We start from the raw sequence: 27,599 nt of genomic DNA on the forward strand, positions 1-27,599 counted from the left end.
TTCCACATTGACACTCCTTTAGTAGGTCTATGTTTTTTCCAGGTTGACAGTATGTAAGATATGCTTCATTTTTAAGGTATTAAATTGTATTTAAATTTTCCCCAATTACATATAAAAAGTTTCCAATATTTTGTAAAGAATATTGAGTCTCAAATTCTCTTCCTGTTTCCCTCCCCACCCCACCCCCAACCCTTTATTCCTCTTGAGTTGGTAAGCAATCTTATATAGATTTTACATGTGAAATCACATAAAACATTTTTTCATATTAATCCTTTTGTGGAAAGAAACTGAAATAGAAAAAAATTAAGTAAAAAAAGTTTGCTTTGATTTGGATTCAGACTCAGTTCTTTTTCTCTTTTTTCTCTTGAGTCCTTTGAGATAATTTTGGATCATTGTATTGCTGAGAATAGCCATTATTTACAGTAGTTCATTGCAAAGCATTCCTGTCACTATCTACAGTGTTCTCCTGGTTCTGCTTATTTCACTCTGCTTCAGATTGTGTAAGTCCTTCCAGGTTTTTCTGAGCTCTTCCTGTTCTTCATTTCTTACTGCGCTTTAGTATTCCATAACAATCATATACTATAACTTACTCAGCCATTCCCCAAATATGTGTATCCCATGTCCTTCCCCTTTTTGTTTTTTAATCTCTTTGAGATACAAATATGGCAACAGTATTGCTGAGTCAAAGGATTATGTACTGTTTTATAGCCCTTTGGGCATAGATCCAAATTGCTCTTCTGAATGATTCTATCAGTTCACAACTTCCCCAACAATGCATTCATGTCCCAGCTTTTCCATATGCCCTCCAAATTGGTCATTTTCCTTTTCTGTCATAATAGCCAATCTAATAGGTGTGAGGTGGTACCTCAGAGTTGTTTTAATTTGCATTTTTCTAATCAGTAGTGATTTAGAGCACTTTTTACATGACTGTAGAGAGCTTTAGTTACTTTGTTTGAGAATCACCTATTCATATCCTTTGATCATTTATCAATTGAGGAATGACTTATATTCTTATATATTCAGCTAATGTCTCTATGTATTTGAGAAATGAGGCCTTTATTAGAAAGACTTAAAAAAAAATTTACACCATTATGATTACTGTGAATTTCTTTTCATCCTATTTACCCATTTAGTTTCTGACTTCCACATCCCCCAATTTGTCCTCTTTTCTGTCAACCCCACCCCCCTTCTCTTATCCCCTTCCCCTCCTATTTTCCTATGGGGTAAGATAACTTTATATACTCAACTGATTGTGTATGATCTTCCCTCAGTGAGCCAATTCTGATGAAAATAAAGTTCACGTATTCTTCTCCCTACCTCCCCCATCTTCCACTCCACTGTGAACATTTTTCATGCCTCTTTTATATGCAATAATTTACTCCATTCTATTTTCCTCTTCCCCCTTCTCCCAATGCATTCCTCTTTTTCATGCCTTTAATTTTTTATGTCATCCCATCATATTTCAACTCATACCTCTGCCAATATATACTCTCTCTAACTGCCCTAATAATGACAATGTTCTTTGGCCTTATCAGAATCATCTCCCCATATAGGTATGTACACAATTTAATCTTAGTGTATGTCTTTTGATTCTCTTTTCTGTTTACCTTTTTATGATTCTCTTGAGTCTTATATTTGAGAGGCAATTTTCCATTCAGCTCTGGTTTTTTCATCAGAGATGTTTGAAAAGCCTCCATTTAACTGAATGCCCATTTTTCCTCCTGAAGGATTATGCTCAGTTTTGCTGGGTAAGTGATTCTTGGTTGAAGTCCCAGCTCCTTTGCCCTCTGGAATATTATATTCCAGGCCCTCTGATCCTTTAACATAGAAGCTGCTAAGTCTTGTGTTATCCTGACTATGGCTCCACATTTAAATTATTTCTTTTTGGTTAATTGCAATAATTTTTCCTTGACCTGGTTGTTTGGAAATTTGACTGTAATTTTCCTGGGAGTTATTCTTTTGGGATCTCTTTCAGGAGGTTATCATTGGATTCTTTCCATTTATTTTCTGGTTCTAGAATATCAGGGCAATTTCCCTTGATGATTTCTTTAAAAAATGATGTCTATGTTCTTTTTTTGATCATGGCTTTCAGGTAGTCCAATAATTCTTAAATTATCTCTCCTGGGTTTATTTTCCAGGTCAATTGTTTTTTCCCCATGAGATATTTCACATTTTCTTTATTTTTTACATTCTTTTGATTTTGATTATTTCTTGATGTCTCATGAAGTCATTAGCTTCCACTTGCCCAATTCTAATTGTTAAGGCATGACTTTTTTGAGTGACCTTTTGTATCTCCTTTTTCATATTTCCAATTCTAGTTTGTAAGGAGTTTTTTCTCAGTGGATTTTTGTACCTCTTTTTCCAGAGAGCCAATTTTGTCTTTCAAGAAGTTTTTCTCTTAAGTGCATTTTTGTATATCTTTTTCAACTTGGCCAATTCTGTAATTTTTTAGAAGTTCTTCTCTCCTTTGGATTTTTGACCCTCTTTTACCAACTGGCCTATTCTATTTTTTTTAAATATGAATTTCTTTAGTACTTTTGGTGCCTCTTTTACCAAGCTGTTGACTCTTTTTTCATGATTTTGCTGTATCACTCTCATTTCTTTTCCCAGTTTGTCTTCTACCTCTCTTATTTGACTTTTGAAATCCTTTTTGAGCTCCTCTATTAATTCTTTTTAGGTTGGAAAGCAATTAGTATTTTTTTTGGAGGCTTTGGATCCAGCAGTTTTGACTTTGTTGTCTTCTTAATGTCTACCCTGTCACCAAAATAACTTTCCACGTTGAGTTTCTATTTTTGTTGTTTGCCATTTTTCTGCCTTTTTTTCTTTTAAATTAAAAAAAAAAAAAAGTTAAAGTTGGGCACTGTAACTATGATGAAGGAAGCTATTCCGAGCTTCATGATCTTTGTGTAGCTGCCTTCAGAGCTGGCCCTGAGGATCTATCTGCTTTCAGTTTTTCCAAGATGATATGATTTAAGGAGAGGTATATTTGATAATCTCTAGACCTGTACTCTGGTCTGTGAATAATCCCAAGCACTCTTTTACCCTTTGGAACTGTGACCAGGGTCCCTGATCCTCTGTGGCTACAAATGCTGGTGTAATTTGGTTCTGCTTATGGGTAATATGACAATAGCCAGCAAAAGGACCCCTGTAATCTCCTACTGAACAGTTGTCCAACCCCCTTGAACATCTGTGGCTAAAAGTTCCTGAAGCCTTGGCTCCTACTTCAGTTGTGCCCAAGGTCTATTATCTTGGTCAGACCTGCCCTGGCATGTTGCACTCTACCTCTGCCCTGGTGCATTAGTCGTTTTGGGCTGAAAAATTACTTCACTTTGTCTTTTTGTGGGACATGCTGCTCCAGAATTCATTTTGAGCTATTATCTCTAACAATATTGTTTTATGAAACCCCAAATTTACATTTGTCCCATGGGAACTTGCCTTTAAAAGACTTGTTAACTTAGAAAAAACGCGGGACTATTAAATAGTCATAAAACCACTCTTTAATCAAGGGAAAGGGGGATGAGGGCTACTTGGACTCTTATGCAGAGCTGCGCCTTGTGCAGAGTCTAAAGGAACACTGCTTTGCTCTGCTCCCTGATCCCCCTGGGAGTGACACCGCGCTAGATGACCACTCCTAGGGACAAAGGAAATTGGGGAACTTATATACCTTTTGGGAAGATCTAGGGGCCAGGAGAGATGATTGACATTATACTGACAGGATACAATCAAGCTAGAGAAAGGGATCATAGCTAGAGGCTAGGGTGTAGGGGAAGGGGCTACTTACACAGGGATACTAAAAGATAGTTCCTGCCCAGGTGTGTCTTCCTGGGACAGGGTCTCTGATACAATGGGCAAGACTACCTAGGACAAAAGGGTATTTAGCATTTACCCTGGGGTCCATTATTCAGTCTGCAACTGCTAGCCTGACATTCCCTTCAGGGTGGATTCTCTCGGGAACAGGGAACTAGCACAAGCTTTGGGGGTCTTCAACCTACAAACTATTTCTAAACTTGGGGTTCATCATACCTCACTAAGCTACAAGTTTGGGAACTCTAGATTCCATGTCGACAGACTCAAAGACTGAACCTTTGCCCCAGTCTGAATAATGAACCATCAAGCATCCCTTGAGCACCCAGGATGGGAGTGATAGAGGTAGTCAAGTCTTAAGTATCCTTTTATTTTGTTTTCTTAGTTTTTCTTATTGTAGTTAGGCCTCTCCCAGATATCCTAAACTCAAGCTATAGCCTTTTTTCCAAGCCTCTATGTAACCAGTCAGTGTGTATTTCCTTTCTTTCATTCCTCAGAATGTATATAGGACCCCAAGTTCTTCAGTTCACTGGAAAATCCCCTTTCCAGGTTAATTTTCCTAGAGACAGTGTTCCCAGAGTCCCAGAGCTTGTCTCTGTGTGGTATTTTGTGCATGACTCTATATAGAGATCGTTAGAACATTGTCTCCCTTGTCCTAATTAAAGACTTTCCTAATAAATAGAATTTATGGCCCTATGGCCTGGAGAAGTACATATATGGAGGTAGAAATGAACCTACCCCTACACACTAGTTATACTTCTGGACGAAAGGGGACTTTTCTGCTTTGTCTACTCATTGAGCTGGCCCTACCTGCAAGAAACATTCTTCACTCAGGTATTTAATTATAATTAAAGGGAGACTCCTCTATGTGTTCACCAACAACTTACTAAAGTCAAGGTACCTGCTACTAGTAAGCTGAAAAACTCCAATCCCCTCTTTCATAATGGTTGATTTACTATGTGATTTTGGATGAACTATTTAATTTCTCTGTTTACTTAGCTATAAATTAGATCTGGATAGACTAAATGGGGACTGGAGGGGGGCGTGTTATGAGGGTGAGCTGTTAAGTTTCCCCTCTCTGTGCTTCAGTTTCTTCATCAGTAAAATGAGAATGGCATAGGACTCTGTGTTTCCTTTTACACCACAAATTCTACAAGTGGTTAAACAGGAAAATTCCTTTCCCTCCTTGCATTCTTGTTAATGCTATGGAAAAGATAACCCTAGGCGTCAAGGACTAATGATAAGGAAAGACCTCTGGAAGATTCTCCTTGAATTCTCCCTTAGATTTGAAGAAGGACACTGATACCATCAGGTTGTATCTAGGACAATCCCCCACCCCTGCCCAACCTCATTCCATTACCTCATCCTTGGTCACATAAATCCCTGTTATTATAAGACTATAAAAAGCCCAGAATACATCTCCAATAGGAGGCAGTGTCCCATCTATGCTGTCCTTCCAGCCACTTCAACATGAATTCCAAATTAACAAATTTCTCTTTTTATTTCTAAGCTAAGTTATAGTCTTGCATTCTTGCAAAAGGTACCTGTCCTGAACCCAGGGGTTCACCTCAAGCCCCCCACAACAAGAGGATTGAACAGGAGTTCCTTAAGGGCCCTTCCAGCTTTTAAGTGCATCTTTCCCTTTGCTTTGGAGACAGAGAGAGAGACAAAAAGACAGAATGTTGGTGACTCTTTTGCACACAGCAAACCTATATCCCTCAAGATTGAGGATCTTCATTATAGATGAATAGTGTCCTAGATGTTGAAAATGAAATGAAGTTACTGCTTAGGTTTCAATCCAAGAGTCTCTTTTCAGCTCAGATATTTTGTGGTTCAAGCCCTTCTAGGATTGAGCTTGCTCTTAGACTATGGGGCATGACCTAATAAAGTGGATAATGTCCATATGTCATATCTCTCTTTTTCAAACACAACATTTTTGGGCTCATTCAGGTTGAAAAAAGAAGAAAGAAGAGAAGTTAAAGAGATTGAGAAGTAAAAACACCAGATTTGGCATCAGAGGATGAGGGTTTGAATCCTAGTCTTAGTTTCCTCGTCTGTAAAATGAGTCAACTAATAATCTCTAAGTTAATGAACCTATGGGAAGTGTCAGAGATAGAATTTGGTCCCAAGTCCTCCTGATTCTGAGACCTGGAGAGGAGGGTCAGTCAATTAGCCAACAAACATTTCTTAAAAGCTTATTATGTGCCAAACACCATGCTAAGCAGTTGGGAGTACAAAAATGGGAAGAAATATAGTACCTGTCCTCAAAGAACTTATAATGAGCAAAGACAACACATTAAAAGAAACTGTGTGTGTACTTGGAGAGAAGGTACCAAGTGCTGAAGCATGGTTTCAAAAGTTTTCTACTAGAGCCTCTAAATCCTGTTGTTTTGGGGGGCTTGAGGTGAACCCCTACGGTTCAGGGTGGGTACCCTTTGCAAGAATGCAAGACTCCAAAACTTAACTTAAAAATAAAAAGAGAAATTTATTAATTTAGAAGGCAATGTTGAATTTGGCCTGGGAGGACAGCATTGCTGGAAAGCTGCCTCCTTGAAGAGATCAATTCTGAGGTTTTTATACTCTTTACAGCAGGTGATATGTGACTTGAGGAGGGTATAAACTCAGGCAAAAGTGGGGTAGGGGTTGGTCAGAGCTGTGTCTTATATTCTGAAGACATAGAGTATAGCTTAAGTAGATGTCCTAGATTTCAACCCAATGATAATTTGGGGCATAACAACGGGATCCAAGATAGAACTATAGTAGGCTATAGGTCTTAATTTATCCCCCAACATAGCTACTTGCAACTATGCAAAACTTATATTATAATATCTATGTCCATCTCAAAACCTAGGGGAGAATCCAACAGGGATAATTCTCTCAAGGGTCTTTCTCTTTGATGTCCAAGTTCTCCTCTGGAGTTCCTCGATATTTGGGCCAATGTGATTAGGTTAACTGTTGAATAACAGGTAAAGCCTGTCCTGAGTTAACAGATACAGACCAGTATATATCAAAGATGGATGATGGCTTTATTAAACAAGGGAAGATAAAAAGGGAAGTTCGGATAATCCTAACCTCTAATGCCAACTACCTAAATCCCCAAATTTAAATATCTCATCACAGAGATTTCTTCAGGATAATTTCCGACTCTATTCCTTCCCTCACTGTCTAAAATCCCAATTCCTGTTCTTAGCTAAACTGACACTAAATCCCCCTTTCTGATTTTAAAGAAAGGGTCTGTGTAAGTCTGATAGGGCCCAAATAAGGTCCAAGATTCAAAAGGATCTAGTCCTGGTCTCACAATCAGATGCCAGATGTCTCAGAATCCCAGGAACTCAGCAGATGTCAACCAGCCAGCAGGGAAGCAGGATAACAGAGTAGTAGTTGGGGAAGATAAGGTAGAAAACAGCCACAGGGAAATAACCAGCCTCTTCAGGTCAAAACCCCAGAGAGAAGACACAGCCCAAGTCCAAATGTCTCTTAGTAATAGCTCACCTCTCCCCTGCATAATTCCAGAATCTCTTACTCTGCTGCTCATGCCTCTGCCCTCTACAAACTTACACACTTTCCTCCTTAACTTAACTTTTCCTTAAAACAGTATTCACAAGAATTCTAGGAAGTAAAAGAATTTTCCTGCTTACAATTTGACCTGAAGGACTTCTATAATTTGGGGGTACAACATCCCATACCAAAAGATCATATTAATTTGATTCCAATTCTTGCCCCACCTCACTCCCTTTTCTTATCAGTTGCAAATATTGACAGGCTGGATAATTGACAGTGACAACATTGGCTTCAAGGAATCTCTAGACTGAGCCCTTCCCAGACTTTTCCTGGAATATTAAACAAAATATTGAATTAACTATGAATTGTATTTACCTTTTTGTCAAAGACTAAGTTTAAGGATGACAATAAATTCTTAAGTATCTTTCCAATTATCCTAGCCAGGACTAAGCTAAAGACAATTTAAACCTTAAGTATCTTTCAATCATTTAGCTTTTGGTTATTGCAGCCTTCCCAAATTGTAATGAATTTATGTAACCTAGTTGTTACCCTCCTCGTTAAAAAAAAAAAATCTAAGCACTCCCTTTCTTCTAATTTGAGGGAAGTTTCTGTGTGTCTCCCTGAGATAATAATATTCCAGGGCAGCAGCTCTGTGTTGTTTTCTTGATTATAATCTCCTTGTCTTGATTAAAGACTCAGCTGTTATAATTACTTTGGTAGTTCTGTGTTTTTTTTTCCAGTGACACCTTTTTTTGCCAGTGACACCTTTTTTGATTTTACCCACCTTTGAAGTCTCAACTCTGTATTCCTTGTATCCCCATGTTTTTCTTTTCTTTTTCTTTTTCAAAGAAATTTAAAGATTGAATTTTTTAGAAGAAATTGGACTTAATTTTACTTGTTTGGTTTTAATTTCTTTTCTTGTGAAACAAATTTATTGATCCTTTTGATTTTACCTTTAATTTTTAATTCTACCTCTCCCTATCCCCTAACCCTCTGCCCTTCCCTCATTATAAAGATTAAAAAAGGAAGAAAGCAGGACAACAAAACCAACCAACACAGAAAAAAAACCCAATAGCTGTAGTCTTACACCTTTGAAATCAAAGGAGATATTTTTTTTCCTCAATTCCTTTGGGACACATTTAGTCATTTTAATTACACAGATTCATTGTATGGTCCTTTATGTTGACATTCCTTCCACTGACAAGATCACTGGAAAACTGTCTCTTTTTCCCCTGGTTCTGCTCCCTTCACTTTGCATCTGTTCATATAAGTCTTCCTATGATTCGATGACTTTTCCTTGTTCAATTGTTTCTTATAGTATAAGTACCATTCCATTCCATTCCCATATCATAATCTTTACAACCAAACTCCTGTTGACTTCTTGTATTTTTCTATGGTTGAAGGCCAATTGAAGCCCTGTGAGAGAATAACCCTAGCACTTAGTACAAAGCCTAGCTTAGTAAATGTTAACTGACTGACTGACACTGAGACCACCCTGATGCAGACCATCACCTCTAATAGGGAGATGGATCTTTCCGTGTCAAGTCTCTTTCTACTCCAGTCCATCTTCCATTCAACTATTAAAGTGCTCTTTGTAAAGAACTACCATCACCACCAGTCAAACTAAGGATTTTCTGGGATCCTGAATAACAAAATCCTCTGGATTTTAAATCTCTCTATAACTTGGCTTCCTCCTGTCTTCCAAATCTTACAGCTTACTCACCACTATGTACTATGATCCAGTGGTACTGGCCTTCTTGTTGTTACACATGACTTTCCATATCTGGACTCTGGACATCTTCACTAGCTATCCCCCATACCTGGAATTATCTCCCTGTTTATCTCTGCCTCCAGGTTTCCTCAGCTTCCCAAAAGTCTCAGCTAGGCATACAAATAACAACAACAACAAAAAGATAGTCCTTGCCCTCAAGGGGTATACAGTCTAATAGGAGAAAACAATTCAGAAAAGGAACTATAAAGGTGAGGGTGAGATGAAAGAAGGTACTTGAGGTGGGGGTATGATGGAAAAATCAGAGAAGTCCCAAAGTAGTGCACCCAGGTGAGAAATGAGAAGCTGAGCCCCATCTTCAAATGGATGTTTGAAATTCATGGTCTTACCTTCCAATAAGAGTCACAGAAGGTAGTGATGAGATAGAATCAGAGGAGATAATATGTCAAATATAGAAGTCAACAGGTCTTAGCAACAGATTAGATGTAGATGGTGAGGGAGAGTGAAGGGTCAAGGATGACATGTAGATGGTGAACTGGTGAACCTAGGTGACTAGGTGGATGGTTTCTCTAAGGCTATGTCTATGGGATCCAAGCTCTGGAGTCTGGGTTCAGTGATGGACCCCTTGCTCTTATCTAGTCTGAGGATGGGGGGCTCATCCTAATTAGGGATGAGTTGTTATTGACCACAGAAATTCATGACACTGCCCAGTACTGGAAATGGCCCCAGAGTCATTTGCCTTTCATTTGACATATTAGGAAACTGAGATCCAGAGAGAGGAAGTGACTTGCCTCAAGTCACATAAGTAGTCAGGGTAAGAAGTAGCATTTGAACCCAGGTCCTCAGATCCCAGACAGCCAATGGTCTTTCCACTGTCTGTCTCACTCTGCCTAATTGTGTAAGATTTCAAGTGGGAAACTTTCAGATCATCTAGTCCAAATTCCCTCATTTTCAAGACAAGGAGATATCTTATTTGTAGATTTCATATCACTTTTCTTTATTTACTTTCTTTTTTTTTTTAATACAAAAGACAGCCAATCAGTGAACTAGCATTTAAGTGTTTAATATGTGTCAGGTAGGGGCAGCTAGGTAGGGTAGTAGATTAAGCACCAGGAATGAAGTCAGTAAGACTCGTTTTCCTGAGTTCAAATCTGGTCTCAGACACTAGTTGTGTGACTATGGGCAAGTCACTTAACTCTTTTGGCTCAGTTTCCTCATCTGTAAAATGAACTGAAGGAAATGACAAAGCACTCTAGTATCTTTGCAAAAAAAAAAAAAAACCAACAAACAAACTGTGTCAGGCATTATGTTAATAGCTACTTGGGGTACAAAGAAAGGCAAAAAAACCCACACCTGTCTTCAAGGAGCTCATATTCCAAAGAAACAATATGAAATAACTACATACATACAAGATATATAAAGGGCAAATAGGAGATAATCTCAGAAAGGGATGGAACTGCCTGATGGTATCCCAATATTTTAAAGGTTAATTTTAATTTTTATTAGCCTGAAGCCTGGTTTCTTTTTAGTGTGCCCTTATTTCTTTTGGAATTGGACCTAGTGTTAATTGACCTGAGAAATTCAGAAAGTCTATAGGGGTGATAGGCAAATAGGAAAGAAGGTGGGAAAGGCAACTGAGAGGTGCATAGCATCTTAGTCCAAATCCATCATTTTAAATGAGATGGAGGCCCAAGGCAGGAAAGCCATTTACCAAAATAGCATTTATGGCATTTATAACCCAGGACTCCTAATTTCTGGTCCAAGGCTTTTTCTGTAACACCTCAAGAAGTAGGGAAAAGAGGGGGCAGCTGGGTAGCTCAATGGATTGAGAACCAGGCCTAGAGATGGGAGGTCCTAGGTTCAAATCTGACCTCAGACACTTTCCAGCTGTGTGACCCTGGGCAAGTCACTTGACCCCCCCCAATGCCTAGCCCTTACTACTCTTCTGCCTTGGAGCCAATACACAGTATTGACTCTAAGACGAGGAAGGTAAGGGTTTAAAAAAAAAAAAAAAAGAAGTAGGGAAAAGAGAGGACCCTAAGCAGTTTGGTCTTACCTACCACAATCTGCACCAATGCCAATTTGGCATTAATTTGGAACAGAACAAACAAAAATACTTCCCACTTGTTTGCATAGACAATAAGACATCAGGAAATGGCTTCCCATCCTATCCAGGAGATCCCTGCTTGCTTCATGAATTACTGTGTGATTCTGAGCAAGTCCTTTGACCTCTCTCTGGCCTGGAAGAACAGTTGTAATCTATCTCCCAGGGTTTATTTATGAAGAATATCAACTCACTTTGACATTAAAGGGCTCCATTCCACAGTGCAGAAATTAACTGTTTTTTTGGAAGTAGAGTTAGGGGACTTCAGGAAATCCTCGTTTCCTAATTCCTTAAAGGGACTAAGCTTTAGGTAGAATTGATTGACAGGAGACATTGGAAGGCAGAATGGAAGGGTATACATTTTGGGAAGCAAAAAGGTCCATGAGTCAATAACTGGTTAGGATAGACAGCAGATCCCAGAGGAGACTCAAGGAAGTGTGTGGTACTCACTCCTTTTCAAATGTCTAGTTTCCATCAAACTCAGTTCAACTAATCAATCAAGTATGTTAAGCACCTACTATGTGCCAGGCACTGGAGACTGAAGTACAAAGAATGAAACAATCCCTACTAGAAAGGAACTTACAGGGGCAGATAGGTATTTCAGTGAGCGGAGAACCATAACTGGAGATCAAGGTCCTCGGTTCAATTATGGCCTCAGATACTTACTAGTTGTATGACCCTGTATGAGTCACTTAACTCCAGTTGCTTAGCCCTTACCAATCATTTGTCTTGGAAACAACACTAGATTTAAAAACCTTACTCCCTGGTAAGGGTTTTAAAAACAACCAAAAAAACCCTTGTATTTTCCAAACTGTCTCATCTCTTTTTCAGCTCCTTTCCCCCCTATTAAAATGACCTTGTTCTTATTTTGTATAAAGGTATATATGTATGTGAATATTTTCTCCTCCAATAGTCTAAGCTCCTCGAGGTCAGGGACTCTTTCATTTTTGTCTTTATATCTCATGATGTCTGGATACATTATTTGGCACTCACTCAGTGCTTACTAAATGCTTGTTGATGTTGCCCAGATCTAACAGTCTACTAATTTATTCCCCTTCCTGGTTACTCTGGTTTCCTTCAAGTCCAAGTTAAAGTTTCCCCATTCTTTTTTTTTTTAAACCCTTACCTTCTATCTTAGAATCAATATTATGTATTGGTTCCAAGGCAGAAGAGTGGTAAGGGTAGGCAATGGGGGTTAAGTGACTTGCCCAGGGTCACACAGCTAGGAAGTTATCTGAGTTCATATTTGAACCCAGGATTTCTCGTCTCTAGGCCTGGCTCTCAGTCCAGCCACCCAACTGCCCCTATTCCCCCTTCTTTCTTGACACCTTTGGTGCCAGCATCCCTTTCTAGGAAACTCTTTGGTGAATCCTGGCTCTTTCTCCGGTGTTGCATGGTTTGCAGGTTGCGTCCCCCATCAGTCTGTGACCTCCTTGAGGGCAGGGCCAGTTAGGCGCCATTCTTCATAGTCCCTGCGACAGCGCCAAGCAGGGGTGCTTAATAAATGCTAGTAGATCCACCGACTGACAAGCAGCAGATCCAGTTTCGGGTTTTCTTAACCGGAAGCCGGCTCTTCTGGTTGTGTCCAAGATTCTTTTGAAGCCCAGGCTGGCGTTCATTGCAGGAGACCTGTAAGGGCACGGGGGAAGGGGAGGCGGAGGTGGAAGGGCCCTGATTGCTCGCTCCACAGGCAGAGCCGAAGGGTCCCCAGGTGGCTCAGTCCCGCCCTGCCTCTCCCCAACAGGCGCCAGGAGCCCAGAGAGGAATGCGATTCTGTCAAGGTCACACAGCACCGGAGCCTAAAATCGCCCTGCAGGTTCCCAGCGTCCCTGGCACCCTGGGATGGGCGTGGAGCAGAGGAGAAGGAGGGCGGGGCGGGGGTCGGGGAAGAGGCTGAAACTTGGGCAGAAGGAGGGGCCTGCCCGACTCGTCCGTACGCGAGTAGTGGGCGGGGCGGAGGGGCAGACCCATCGATGACTCGGCTCTCGCTCGCTCCCTTTTTGGGCTGGGCCCGCATCGAGGGCGCGGGCTCTATTGGTAGGGTCTGGTCGGGTCGCAGCGACGGCGGGCGCCATTGAGGGGCCGGAGGGGGAGGAGGAGAAGGAGGAGGAGGAAGAGCGGCTGAGGCGTCGGCAGGTGGGGAGCTGGGGGGCGCCGGAGGGGCGGGACTGGGCGGGGCTGCGGGACCCCGGGGCCTCTGGCCGGAGGCTGGGCTGTCCAGCCCCCGGAGATAGAGAGGAAGAGAGCTCCCGGGGTGAGGGGGGCAAGAGCGGGGACTCCCGGAACCCCCCAGACCCCGGAGGCCGGCGGGAAGCTGGGGGCAAAGTGTAGGGGCGCGGCTAGACGTGGGGCTGGAGGAGGAATGGGAGAGTGATGAGAGCGTGTCAGCGTGGGTGACCCCAAGTGTGTGCCTGAGTGTGAACACACGTGACTGGGCCGGGCTTGTAGGGGTGAGTGTGCCAGCATGAGTGACACTGAGTGTGTCACAGAATGACCCTGTGTACCTGAGTATGTCGGCGTAGGTGACCTCGAGTGTGTGCCTGAATGTGAACATTTGCGATTGGGCCGGACTGGTAGGGTTGAGTGTGCCCGAATGTGCCAGCATGGGTGACCCCCCCCCCAGGTGTGTGCCTGTGTGTGAACACATGACTGAGCTCAGCCGGTAGGGGTGAGTGTGCCAGCGCAAGTGACCCAGTGTAGACTGTGCAGACTCACTCTGTGAGTGTGAATAGACTTCGACCGAAAGTGCCAGGGAAAGTGAAAATCGAGTGTTAGCACCTGAGTGTATCAGTACGTGTGTGACTGTGTGTGCACCTGATGTTTCTGAGTGGGTGTGAGGATGAGTTTACTATAAACGTGAATGTGGGTGTGAGCTAGAGAGTCTGGGCACGATGGACATTATTGTTTGAAGAGCCAGCCAGTGTGAGTGTGAGAAACGTGGGTCAGATTGCACAAAGTCTGAGAGTTTGTGGAAAAGTGCATTTTTGAAACCAGTCTGAGTCCAAGTGGACCTGCGTTTGAGGCACACCTCCTCCCCTTAACCTACCCCAAAGTGAGTGAGACCCAACCTTGTTCCAGTCCTGTCCCCTCTGGCCCTGTGTGATATATTTGGCTATGGAGGGGAAGGGAACATGTTCTGCTGAGTCTGTGGCACCTGCCCCTTCCCTAAGGCGTCAGGGCGTCTCCCCTCCCACTTCAGTAGGTACAAACTTCCCAAGTTGCCAGTCACCCAGGCTCTAGTACTACTTGTGTTGAGGGCCACCTCCTCAGGAGGGAAGCCCAAGCTTCTGGTATTGGGTGGAAGGCAGCCAGGGTACTCCTTCCTAGAGTCTGTGTAGCCTTGTGCTTCCTCTTCTTGAGGAGGGAGCCGGTGACAGGACCCTGATTCAGGCAACAGAAATGCCCTCTCACATTCAGCAAACTGGGCAATGTGATGGGCAGTTAGCTCCCTGGCTTGCTTCCTCCATGCCTTCTCTGTTGGGAGCCAGCAGGGATGTGGAGAAAGAGGTACTATCTTTCATTTGTTGATATTTTCTTTTCCTATTAGGATACTCTACCTACTCTGAGGGCTCTCCCTCCCAGCACACTTGTATCCCTGCTAGTCAGCAGTTGCCATCCTGGGAGTAGGATTGGGAGTATTGTTTGGATGGGGCAGTGGAGGGGAGCTTTTACTTTTGGCTTTTGCCACTCTGGAATGAGGATCCTGCTGGACTCAAGGTCATGCATACCAGCCAGTTGGCTGAGTGTAGGAGCTGATTGATACCCAGCTACACCCACTGCATATAACCAGACAAGGGCAAGGTGAGAGAGAATCAGGAAGGGGTAAGTGCTTGGCACTGATTGGAGAGGACAGTAGAAAGAACTTGGAGCTGTAAAACAGCTTGAGTTTAATACCAAGTGTCAGTCCTGACTGATGCTTGGTTCATGAGAGAAGCTGCCCTGATGAATTAGCTTGGCTAGTCTAACTAGGAATGCAGACACCTTCCCATTCTTGATCTTCCCCTTGGCTTCTCCAGCTGCTGCCACAGCTCTATAATTTGTCAGTCAGTTTAATTGTTTTAAGAGTACAGTAGGCCTTCTTTCATGTGGCATTTCATTTTCTCAGGCTGTCAGGAAGATGTTTATTTTTGTTTTCATAACTTCATTGTTTTTTTAACTTCATCTTTATATAAGGCGTGCCCAACAACATCCCTAAAACTTATTGGGTTCTTTAAAATGTTTTCTAAGCATTTTAAAGAAAATTATTTAATCTCCTATGATGTGGTATAATGGGAGTCTTGGGTGGGGAGTCAGGAGACAGCATCTAGTTCTTGATCTATCAGTAAAGAGGTGCATGGCTTTGTGGGCAAGTCACTTATGCTCCCCGGGCCTCAGTTTTTCTCATCAAATAGATGATTTCTAGGGTCCCACCTGTTTAAAGTCTATTTTATTTAATTTTTAATACATTACTGTATTTAGGCTACAACCTGCCTCTGAACAACAGCCATCAAGATTGGCTGGGAGATGTGAGCTTAACACATTTGATTAGAAACGGATTATATGTTTTTTGTTAGTTCAGCAATAGTAGATGGCATTATGCATCTGGCAACGGTGTGAATCACTGAGGGATGAGAGAAAATGCCTGGAAATGATCCTGAAGGTGAAAATGTTCCAAGTGGGATCAATTCCCTGGCACACATAACAGGTATCTCTCTTTCTTAAGACTCAATTGAATGATAGAGAGGTGAGAGTGGATTAGTGGGCCAGAGGAAGATGCAGCACTCAGAATTTCAGTTGTGATCTATTAGCTGAAGGACCCGAGAAACTCATCTAACCTTATTGGGCCTCATTTTCTCATATATTAATTGGATATATCAGTGTAATAGGTCATAATTATGACAACTCACATTTCCATAGTGTTTTAGTTTTAGTTTTCTTGGCAAAGGTACTGGAGTGGTTTGTCATTTCTTTCTCTAGTTCATTTTATAGATGAGGAAACTAAGGCAAGCAGTGTTAAGTGACTTGCCCAGGCTCACATAGCTAGTGTCAGAGACTGGATTTGAAGTCAGGAAGATCACTCTTCCCAACTCCTGGCCTGGCACTTTATCCATTGTGCCTCCTAGCTGCCCCATAGTGTTTTAAGGCTTACAAAATGCATGCTAAGGGAGGCAGTTTAAGTATCATTATTCCCTTTTTTTGGATAAGAAAACCAAGGCTCCTAAAAGTATGAGATAACTTAGGGTTAGTGTCAGAATCAGGATTTGAATACAGATTTCCTGATACCAAATCCACTTCTGTTTCTGTTTTTCTAACTGCTTTGCAGGTATTGGAGCTCTGCTTACTCAGGAATTCAGGACTGAGTTCCACTAGTTAGAACCAAATAAAGTTCATTTGTTTCCATAACAAATAAATAAATAAATGCTGAATTTTCTTAGGACTTATCAGAACTTTACCTTTTACCAACAGTAATAGTTTTTCTATGACTATACATTTTTCTGTGGTATATGAAAGAGTTTTCCCATCTTTAAGGATTTGTATACTACAAAACAGTCACAGAATTTCAGATTTGGAAGAGGCATCTCAGAGGCTATCTAGCTCAACCCAAACCTGAAAAGGCCTCTTTTTAGATTCTTATCCCCCTGAATTATAAAGAGCTAATTTCTAAACCTGAATTGGGTGACCTAGAATGACAAATCCAGGAGAGTGTAGTAAACATTGGTACATTTTCTCTGGATAGTAGAGTCACTTCAGCATTGCCTTGATCTAGAATAATCCAATCCTGATATAATTCAGTGAAGTATATTGTTAGTTCTCATCGAGTAATTTATTGAAATGATATTTCGAACCTTTTATGGATTTTTGGGTCTATTTTGGATTAGAAATTTCTGAGTTGAATTTACATTCTGGTGCCAAAAAATACGGATATGTTTGAGGGCAGCTGAGGAAGATGGACTTAGTAATTGCATTTCACATTTTTTTTCTTTTCTCCAGATTCTTCTGTAGCCATGAGTGCATGTGAGAGAGAATGACATTAGAGACTTAAACATCTCCTTAAGACACAGTCATGTTGGAAGGTCTTGTAGCCTGGGTTCTTAACACTTATTTGGGCAAATATGTCAGTAATTTGAACACTGACCAACTTTCTGTAGCACTTCTAAAAGGTAAGGCTATGTTTGCTTGTCTTTGGCACTGTATGACCCTTTACAGTTGATTCCCATTTATATTCAGAATAATAAAATATTTAAGCTTTTCTTTTTTTAGCAAAATGCATCTAAAAGCCACTATGTATTTATATGATAGATGTCATTTATAGTAGTTCACATTTGAGTTTGCAGTTTGCCTGCATTATCTCATTTGATAAAATAACTTAAGTTTACTGCTGATTTGTTTTAGAATTAATAGAATTAAAGAATGATGTTTTAGAAATAAGATTTATATTGGTTTGGAGTTTGGGGCCATTATAAAATATATGCTACTTTATTAATGTGAAGTCTCAAATAGATTTTCTGGAAGCCGGGTGGTATAATGGAAAGTCAAGTCAACAAGCATCATTAACTGCTTTCTGTGTGCCAGGGGCATGTTGAGAAGACTTTAAGGTGAAGAATCCAGGTGTGCATTGAGGGTTTCTAGGATAAGGTTTCTATGTGTGTAGTGAAGAGGGTTCCAGGGTAAAGAGACTTGTGTGGTTTATGACAGAACAGCTTGGAGAGTTAGGAGCAAATCCTGGTAGGGATTAAAGAGCCTTAGGGCACCCAGACTCCAAAGCTGACTCAAGTTCCAAGGCTAACTGTGCTCCTGACCCTCATTTGTGACCTCAGAGAAGAGACTTCATTCTTCTCACTCAGTTTCCTCATATATAAAATAAGGAAGTTAAATAAGATGTTTTTAATGTTTTTTTTCGGTCAAAACAATTTTAAATAGGTTTTTTTAATTATACTCTTTGTGTTTTTTTTTTTTTGTTTAATATTTTATTTTCCCAACCGCCTTTAATAACAATCTTTTACATATGTTTTTTGAAATTATAATACCCAAATTGTCTCCTCTCTCTTCCCTTCTTTCTCTCTGATATGATAAGCAATTTGATCTGGATTATACATGTTTGATCTAATTATAAAGATATTTTATTTTATGTAATAAGTTTCCACATAATTTTTCCAAAGTTATATGATCCAAATTGTCCCTTCCTCCCTTTCTTTCCACTTCTAGGAGCTGGCAAGCAATTCAATCTAGGTTATATGTGTATTATCATGCAAAACATATTTCCAAGTTGGTCATGTTGTGAGAGAATTATCACATAAAACCAAAATCCAAAAATAAAAACACACAAATTAAAAATTGTATGCTTTGATCTTCATTAATACTTTATTAGTTCTTTTATGAAGATGAATAACATTATTTTAAGTCTTTCAGAACTGTGTTGGATCATTGTATTGCGTAGAATAGCAAAATCTTTTACACTTGATCGTCATACAATATTATTATGGTGTATAGTGTTCTCCTGGTTCTGCTTATTTTACTCTGCATCATTTTATGTAGGTTTTTCTGTGGTCATCCTGCTCATCATTTCTTTTAGTGCAATAGTATTCCATCACAATTATAAACCATAATTTGTCCAGCCTTTCCCCAGTTGTTGGACTTCAATTTCCAATTCTTTGCCTCCACAAAAAAAGCTATAAATCTTTATATGCAAATAGGTCCTTCTCTCCTCCTCTTTAAAAAAATAATTTTGGTGTCCAGACCTAGTAGTGGTATTCCTGGATTAAAGAGTTTGCACAGTTTTATAGCCTTTGGGCATAGTTCCAGGTTGCTCTCCAAAATGGTTGGATCAGTTCACAACTCTACCAATAATGCATTAGTTAAAAATATAATGTATTAGTGTCCCAATTTTGCCCCATTCTCTCCAACATTTATTTTCCTTTACTATCATATTAGCTAATATCATAGGTATGAGGAGGCACGTTATGGCTTTTTAAATATGCATTCCTCTAATCAATAGTGATTTAGAACATTTTTTTCATATGGCTATAGTTATCTTTGATTTTTTCATGTGAAAATTACCTTTCTCTGTCCTTTGACCCTCTGTCAATTGAGGAATGACTTGTAGTTTAATAAAATTGACTCAGTTCTCTATGTAGTTGAGAAATAAGGCCTTTAGCAGAGAAATTTGTTGTAAATCCCCCCTTCCAGTTTATCGTTTCCCTTTTAATCTTGGTTGCATTATTTTCATTTGTACAAAGCCTTTTAAATTTAAAAATTACTTATTTTACATCTTGTACTAAGTGCATATTCCCCGCCATCCTATTTTCCCCTTTTGTTCTTGTTCTTTCTCTTTTCCGTCTGTCCTTCCTCATAAGTGTTTACTTCTAAATATAGCCTCCCTCAAATTACCTTCTCTATTATCCCTCATCTCTTTTCTTTTTCCCCTCCTGCTTTCCTATTGGGTAAATTAGATTTCTATATCCATCTAATTATGGATGTTATTCCCTCTCTGAGTCATTTTCATTGAGAATAAGGTTTAAGCATTGCCCATCTTTACTCTCATCCTTTTACCTCTTTTTTTTTTTTTTTTAACCCGTAACTTCTGTGTATTGGCTCCTAGGTGGAAGAGTGGTAAGGGTGGGCAGTGGGGGTCAAGTGACTTGCCCAGGGTCATACACCTGGGAAGTGTCTGAGGCCCGGATTTGAACCTAGGACCTCCTGTCTCTAGGCCTGACTCTCAATCCACTGAGCTACCCAGCTGCCCCTCATCCTTTACTTTAATAGCTTTTTCCTCTCTCTTTGGATGAGATAAATGACCCCATTCTCTCCCTTCTCTCTTCTTTCAGTATAATTCTCTTTTTCACCACTTGTTTTTTTTTGGGGGGGGGAGAGTGAAATATCATGTCTTCATAGTCCACTTATTCCCATACCCTCTGTCTGTGTATACTCCTAACTGCCCTAATAATGATAAAATTCATAAGAGTTATAAATATCATCTTCTCATATGTATAGCAATGTAAACAATTTGACCTTAATGAATTGCTTAAATTTTCTCTTTCCTGTTTCTGTTTTTATGCTTCTGAGAGTCCTGTATTTAGACATCAGATTTTCTGTTCAGGTTTGGTGTTTTCATCAGGAATACTTGGAAATCTTCTATTTCATTAAATTACCATTTCCCTCTCTAACAGGATATACTCAGTTTTTCTGGGTGAGTGATTCTTGATTGTAAACGTAGCTTCTTTGCCTTCTGGAATATCATGTTCCAAGCCTTTTGATCTTTTAATGTAGAAGCTGCTAAGTCTTATGTAATCCTGCTGTGACTCCATGATGTTTGAATTTTTCTTTCTGGCTTCTTGCAGTATTTTTTCCTTGGCCTGCAAACTCTAGAACTTGCTTTAAAATATTTTTGGGTGTTTTCCTTTGGGGATCTCTTTTAGGAAGTGATCAGTGGATTCTTTCAATTTATATTTTACCCTCTGGTTCAGGAATAAAAGGCCAGGTTTCTTTTATAATTTCTCATAATGTGATGTCTAGGTGTTTTTTAAATCATGACTTTCAGGTAGTCTAATCATTCTTAAACTATCTCTTCTGAAAATTTCTCCCTTTAAATTGTTGTCATTAAAATTTTATTTTATAAGCTAGACTTCATTTTTAAAATTTCAAAAATTTAGTTTGTTAAATTTTTCCCATTTACATGTAAAAAATGAGCATTCATTAAAAAATTTTTTGAGTTTCAAATTTTCTCCCTCCTTCCCACCCTTCCCCCTTTCTTGAGAAGGCAAACAATATAATATAGATTATGCATGTGAAGTCATGCAAAACATATTTCCATATTAGCCATGTTGTAAAGGGAAACACAACTCTCCCAAGTTAAAAAAAAGCATGTTTCAGTCCATATTTAGAGTTCATCAGTTCTCTTTCAGGAGATAGATAGCACTTTTTCATCGTGAGTCCTTTGGAATTGTCTTGGATCATTAAATTGATCAGAATAGCTTCTTTCTTCTTTCACAGTTGATCATCCATACAGTGTGGCTGTTACTATGCACAGTGTTCTTTCAGGTTCTTCTCATGTCACTTTGCATGAGTTCTTTTTAAATCTTCTCAGGTTTTTCTGAAACCATCTTGCTCATTATTTCTTATAGTTCAGTAGTATTCCATCACAGTCATATACCTCAACTCATTTAGCCATTCCCCAATTGACAGCATCCCTTCAGTTTCCAAGTCTTTGCCACCACAAAAAAGGCTGCTCGAAATATTTTTGTACAGATAGGTCCTTTTCCTTGTTCTTTGCTCTTTGGGATTCAGACCTAGTAGTGGGGTTGCTGAGTCAAAGAGTACGCACAATTTTATAGCCCTTTGGGCATTGTTTGAAATTGTCCTCCAGAATGCTTGGACTTAATCTAGACTCTTTAAATTAGAAAACTAAGTTCAAAGGCTCATAGGTCCAGTGCTGGAAAAGACCTCAGAGACCATCTAGATCACTGACACCCAGGGAGGTTGAGTCACTTGTCCAAGGCCACACAGGGAGTAATTACAAGAGATGAGATATGAACCGATTATTTGACACCAAAGTTTTGCTCTCTCCCTTGTAAATGGAATGTAAATGTAAATGCAAATATAGAATGCCTTTTGCTGTGTAAAGGAAAGGATAATTTCATTTGTTTGAAGGACAGAGATTATGGAAAATTGAAAGTGTCTATAATGTTCAAGGTATTTTATTAGGGATCTATAGCTGAAAAATGGCATAGTTTTTGGCCTTAAAGACCTTATACTCTGGTATAATTAAGGATACAATATGCATACAAATGAGTACAATGCGAAACCAAGTGTCATAGAGTCAAAAGAGAGATCCAAGAAAAATGAAAATTTAGGTAATCCAAAAATTGAGGTTGGTATAAGTGTGTTAGGTCAGCCTGCCAAAAGATAAGGGCTGTCTGATACTCTTTTTAAAAAAAGTTTATTATTTATCGATTTAGTGTCTTTTTCCATGGTTACATGAATCATATTCTTTCTTTCTCCTCCTCCCACCCCCTTCCTGTAGCCAATGAGTAATTCCACTGGGTTTTACATGTGTCGACATTGGTCAAGACCTATTTCCATATTATTATTGCACTAGGGTGATCGTTTAGCGTCTGCATCCCCAATCATTTCCCTATTGAACCATGTGATCAAGCAGTTGCTTTTCTTCTATGTTTCTACTCCCACAGTTCTTTCTCTGGATGTGGATAGTGTTCTTTCTCATAAGTCCCTCAGAATTGTCCTGGATCTACTAGCATTGCTGCTAGTAGAGAAGTCCATTACATTCCTTGTGCCACAGTGTATCCGTTTCTATGTATAAGGTTTTCCTAGTTCTGTTCCTTTCACTCTGCATCAATTCCTGGAGTATTTTCCAGTTCACATGGAATTCCTCCAGTTCATTATTCCTTTTAACACAATAGTATTCCATCACCAACAGATAGCACAATTTGTTCAGCCATTCCCCAAGGGCATCCTCTTATTTTCTAATTTTTTGCCACCAAGAAGAGTGTGTCTACAAATATTTTTGTACAAGTCTTTTCCCTTATTATCTCTTTGGGGTATAAACCCAGCAGTGGTATCTGCCTGATACTCTTACAGAGTCAAAGGCCAGGCACTAATGACTTATTTGACCCAGAGGCTATTATATGCCCTTTCTTTTTTGCCCCATCTAGAATAATAAACTAATAGTGGAATTGCTTGTCTTGACCATCTCCCAGAGCCAGTGGTAGACCCACTTTTCTCTGTTTTTTGTTGTTTTTTTTTTTTTCCCCATTAGAACTAGGAAGAAGTTCTTTTTTAGTTGTCCCTGGTTTTCTCTTTACCTACCAAGCTCCAGCACTTACATATGCAATTTTGTGACTCTCTGTGTACTGTTGTGAGGCACGTGAAAACCTTAGTATGGTTTTGTAGTTTCTTTTTTCCTCCCAGTTGCTCATTTGGAATTATTAAATAGAAAGGGTTTTTGTACAGATATGTGTCATTAATACATAGTTAAATTCTGAGAATGGATGACATACCAACATATCAGCTTATTAATCTCTTGCATTTGTGTGGGAGCTTCAACTATTCAGTGAAATTGACTGGGTGACCAGGGATAGGCAGTGGAGGCAAGGCAGATGAGTGATGTGGGGAGAACTATAAACTAGAATAGTTTGACTCATGAAAATCAAGACTTGATTATATTTATGGTGGGCTAAAGCAAGGATTTTGAGATTCTTATGGGGAAAAGGGATCCATGCATCTTAGTGCTACAAATTATATTTTGGTTAATATCAAGAATTTGTTTAGTTTGTAAAAATAAAGATTTTTATTTAAAGAGTGATTTAGGCAAAAGACTATAGACAGGCCATCTCATGTTGGCTGTGAATACTGCCAAAGGAATCTCTTAAGAAATTCTGTCAGCTGTAGTTCAAGTATTTCTTCCAAACATCTTAATTGTAGTTGACAAACTTGGGAGATTGGAATGCATCCTTATGAATTAATACTGAGAAGAATGATAAGTTCTCAGAATTTCGTGAGAGTTGGCATTTCAGAGAATGATCTCTGAAGATACCTAGATGGACTTTCTTTGTCTATTCTTTCTCCTGAAGGATTATACTCATTTTTATTGGGTAGGTGATTCTTGGTTGTAATCCTAGCTCCTTTGCCCTCTGGAATATCATATTCTAAATCCTTTGGTACCTTAATGTAGAAGCTGCTAAATCTTGTGTTATCCTGGCTAACTCCACAATATTTGAATTGTTTCTGAATTCTTGCAGTATTTTCTCCTTGACCTGGGAATTTTGGAATTTGGCTATATTTCTGAGAGTTTTCATTTGGGGATCTCTTTCAGGAGGTGACTGACAGATTCTTTCCATTTCTATTTTGCCCTTGTGTTTTAGTATATCAGGACAAATTTTCTTAATAATTTCTTTTCTTTTTTTAAACCTGTACCTTCTGTCTTAGAAGTGTTACTAAGTATTGGTTCTAAGATAGAAGAGTTGTAAGGACTAGGCAATTGAGGTTAAATGACTTGCTCAAGGTGACAGAGTTAGGAAGTGTCTGAGGCCAGGTTTGAACCAAGGACCTCTCATTTCCAGGCCTGGCTCTATCCCCTGAGCCATTTAGTTGCCTTGATAATTTCCTGAAAGATAATGTCTAGGCTCTTTTTTTGATCCTGGCTTTCACATAGACCAATGATTCTTAAATTCTTTCTCCTGAATCTATTTTCCAGATCAGTTGATAGTCCAGATTTTCTATAATTTTTTCATTTTTTTTATTGTTTCTTGATATCTCATGAAGTCATTAGCTTTCACTTGCTGAATTCTGATTTTTAAAGAATTATTTTCTTCATTGAACTTTTGTTCCTTCTTTTCCATTTGGCCAGTTTACTTTTAAAGGAGGTACTGTTTTCTTCAATGAATTTTTATACATATTTTCTCCATATTTTTGTTGCTTCCTTTACCAAGCTCTTGACTTTTTTTGTTATTTTCTTGGATCATTCTCATTTCTCTTACCAGTTTTTCCTTTAACCCTTATTTGCTTTTAAAAATCCATTTTGAGCTCTTCCAGGAATTCTTTTTTTGGGCCTGAGCCCAATTCACATTTTTCTTTGAGGCTTTGTATGTGGTTATTTAGATATCATTATCCTCTTTTGAGTTTGCCTTTAGATCTTTCCTGTCCCCATAATAACTTTTTATGGTTAGGTTCTTTTTTTCTGCTGCTTCTCATTTTCCACAGCCTATTTCTTGACTTTTATGTTAAAGTTGGATTCTATTCCAGGGATGGAGGGTTACTGTTCCAAGCTTCAGATTTTTCATGCTGCTGTTTTCAGAGCTAATTCTGAGGCAGCATAAGTTTTCAGTTTTTCCAAAGTGTTATGATCTAAGGAGAAGTGTGGTCATTGCACTCCTGGCCTGTATTCTATCCTATGAGAGATCATGAGCATTTTCTTTTATTTTTCTTTTTTAATTTTTTAATCATTTATTAGTATTCATTTTTAACGTGGTTACATGATTCAAGCTCCTGCTTTCCCCTTCACCCTCCGCTCTCCCCCCACCCATAACCGATGCACTTTTCCACTGGTTTTAACATGTGTCCTTGTTCAAGACCTATTTCCAAATTGTTGTTAGTTGCATTGGGGTGGTAGTTTCGAGTCCACATCCCCAATCATGTCCTCCTCAGCCCATGTGATCAAGCAGTTCTTTTTCTTATATGTTTCCTTTCCTGCAGTCCTTCCTCTGATTGTGGGTAGCGTTCTTTACCATAAGTCCCTCAGAGCTGTCCTGTGTCATTGCATTGCTGCTGGTACAGAAGTCCATTACATTCGATTTTACCATAGTATATCAGTCTCTGTGTACAGTGTTCTTCTGGCTCTGCTCCTTTCGCTCTGCATCAGTTCCTGGAGGTCTTTCCAGTTCACCTGGAACTCCTCTAGTTTATTATTCCTTTTAGCACAATAGTATTCCATCACCAGCATATACCACAATTTGTTCAGCCATTCCCCAATTGAAGGACATACCCTCCTTTTCCAGTTCTTTGCCACCACAAAAAGTGCAGCTATAAATATTTTCGTACAAGTCTGTTTATCTATGATCTTTTTGGGGTACAAACCCAACAATGGTATGACTGGATCAAAAGACAGGCATTCTTTTATAGCCCTTTGAGCGTGATTCCAAATTGCCAGCCAGAATGGTTGGATCAGTTCACAACTCCACCAGCAATGCATTAATGTCCCAATTTTACCACATCCCCTCCAGCATTCATTACTCTCCCCTTCTTTCATTTTAGCCAATCTGCTAGGTGTGAGGTGGTACCTCAGAGTTGTTTTGATTTGCATTTCTCTAATTATTAGAGATTTAGAACACTTTCTCATGTGCTTATTGATACTTTTGATTTCTTTACCTGAGAATTGCCTATTCATGTCTCTTGCCCATTTATCAATTGGGAATGGCTTGATTTTTTATACAATTGATTTAACTCCTTGTATATTTGAGTAATTAAACCCCTGTCAGAGTTTTTTGTTATAAAGATTTTTTCCCAATTTGTTGTTTCCCTTCTGATTTTGACTACATTGTTTTTGTTTGTACAAAAGCTTTTTAGCTTAATATAATCAAAACCATTTAATTTACATTTTGTAATTTTCTCTAACTCTTGCTTGGTTTTAAAATCTTTCCTTTCCCAGAGATCTGACAGGTATATTATTTTGTGTTCACTTAACTTATTTATAGTTTCCCTCTTTATATTCAAGTTATTCACCCATTCTGAATTTATCTTGGTGTAGGGTGTGAGATGTTGATCTAAACCTAATCTCTCCCATATTGTTTTCCAAATTTCCCAGCAGTTTTTGTCAAATAGTGGATTCATGTCCCAAAAATTGGGCTCTTTGGGTTTATCATACACTGTCTTGCTGATGTCATTTACCCCAAGTCTATTCCATTGATCCTCCTCTCTGTCTCTTAGCCAGTACCATATTGTTTTGATGACTGCTGCTTTATAGTATAGTTTAATATCTGGTACTGCCAGGCCCCCTTCCTTCACATTTTTTTTCATTATTTCCCTTGATATTCTTGATCTTTTGTTATTCCAAATGAAATTTGTTATAGTTTTTCCTAATTCAGTAAAGAAGTTTTTTGGTAATGTAAAAAGGAAATTGGAAGAAACCATCTAAAAATGTATATATTTCTNTAATTAAAATACTAATTTATATTATTATCACAGCCTTTATCATTTTTAATATTAACAGTAATTTGATAGGTATGGCGCTAAATAGGTATATTAATTTGGGTAGGATGTTCATTTTTATTATGTTAGCTCATCCTACCCATGAACAATTAATGGCTTTCCAATTATTGAGATCCAGTTTTATTTGTTTGGAAAGTGTTTTGTAGTTGTTTTCGTATAATTGCTGTGTTGTTTTGGTAGATAGATTCCCTAGTATTTTATATTGTCTAGGGTGATTTTAAATGGTGTTTCTCTTTCTACCGCTTGCTGCTGTGATGTGTTGGAAATATATAGAAATGCTGATGATTTATGTGCATTTATTTTGTATCTTGCAACTTTGCTAAAGTTGTTGATTATTTCTACCAGCTTCTTAGTTGATTCTCTAGGATTTTTTAAGTATACCATCATATCATCTGCAAAGAGTGATAACTTAGTCTCCTCCTTGCCTATTTTGATACCTTCAATTTCTTTTTCTTCTCTAATTGCTACTGCTAGTGTTTCTAGTACTAAGTTGAATAATAGAGGTGATAATGGGCATCCTTGTTTCACTCCTGATCTTATTGGGAAGGTTTCTAATTTATCCCCATTGCATATGATGTTTGTTGATGGTTTTAGGTATATACTGTTTATTATTTTTAGGAAAGGTCCTTCTATTCCTATACTTTTCAGTGTTTTCAATAGGAATGGATGCTGTATTTTGTCAAAGGCTTTTTCAGCATCTATTGAGATGATCATGTGATTTTTGTTTGTTAGACTATTGATATGGTCAATTATGTGGATGGT

The 27,599-nt window shown here is 39.0% G+C and overlaps 1 protein-coding gene across 2 annotated transcripts in view; it reads left to right on the forward strand.

The window, feature by feature from the left end:
- Positions 1-17,181: 17,181 nt before the first annotated feature.
- Positions 17,182-27,599, forward strand: part of VPS13D (vacuolar protein sorting 13 homolog D) — a 364,180-nt gene continuing 353,762 nt past the window's right edge. For both annotated transcript variants that reach the window (XM_044667757.1, XM_044667758.1), the window contains exon 1: positions 17,182-17,278. In XM_044667757.1, coding sequence (XP_044523692.1) covers positions 17,182-17,278 — 97 coding nt within the window. The remainder of the gene's footprint in view (positions 17,279-27,599) is intronic.

This window comes from Gracilinanus agilis, chromosome 3 (assembly GCF_016433145.1).
Source record: "Gracilinanus agilis isolate LMUSP501 chromosome 3, AgileGrace, whole genome shotgun sequence".
NCBI classification, from domain to species: domain Eukaryota; kingdom Metazoa; phylum Chordata; class Mammalia; order Didelphimorphia; family Didelphidae; genus Gracilinanus; species Gracilinanus agilis.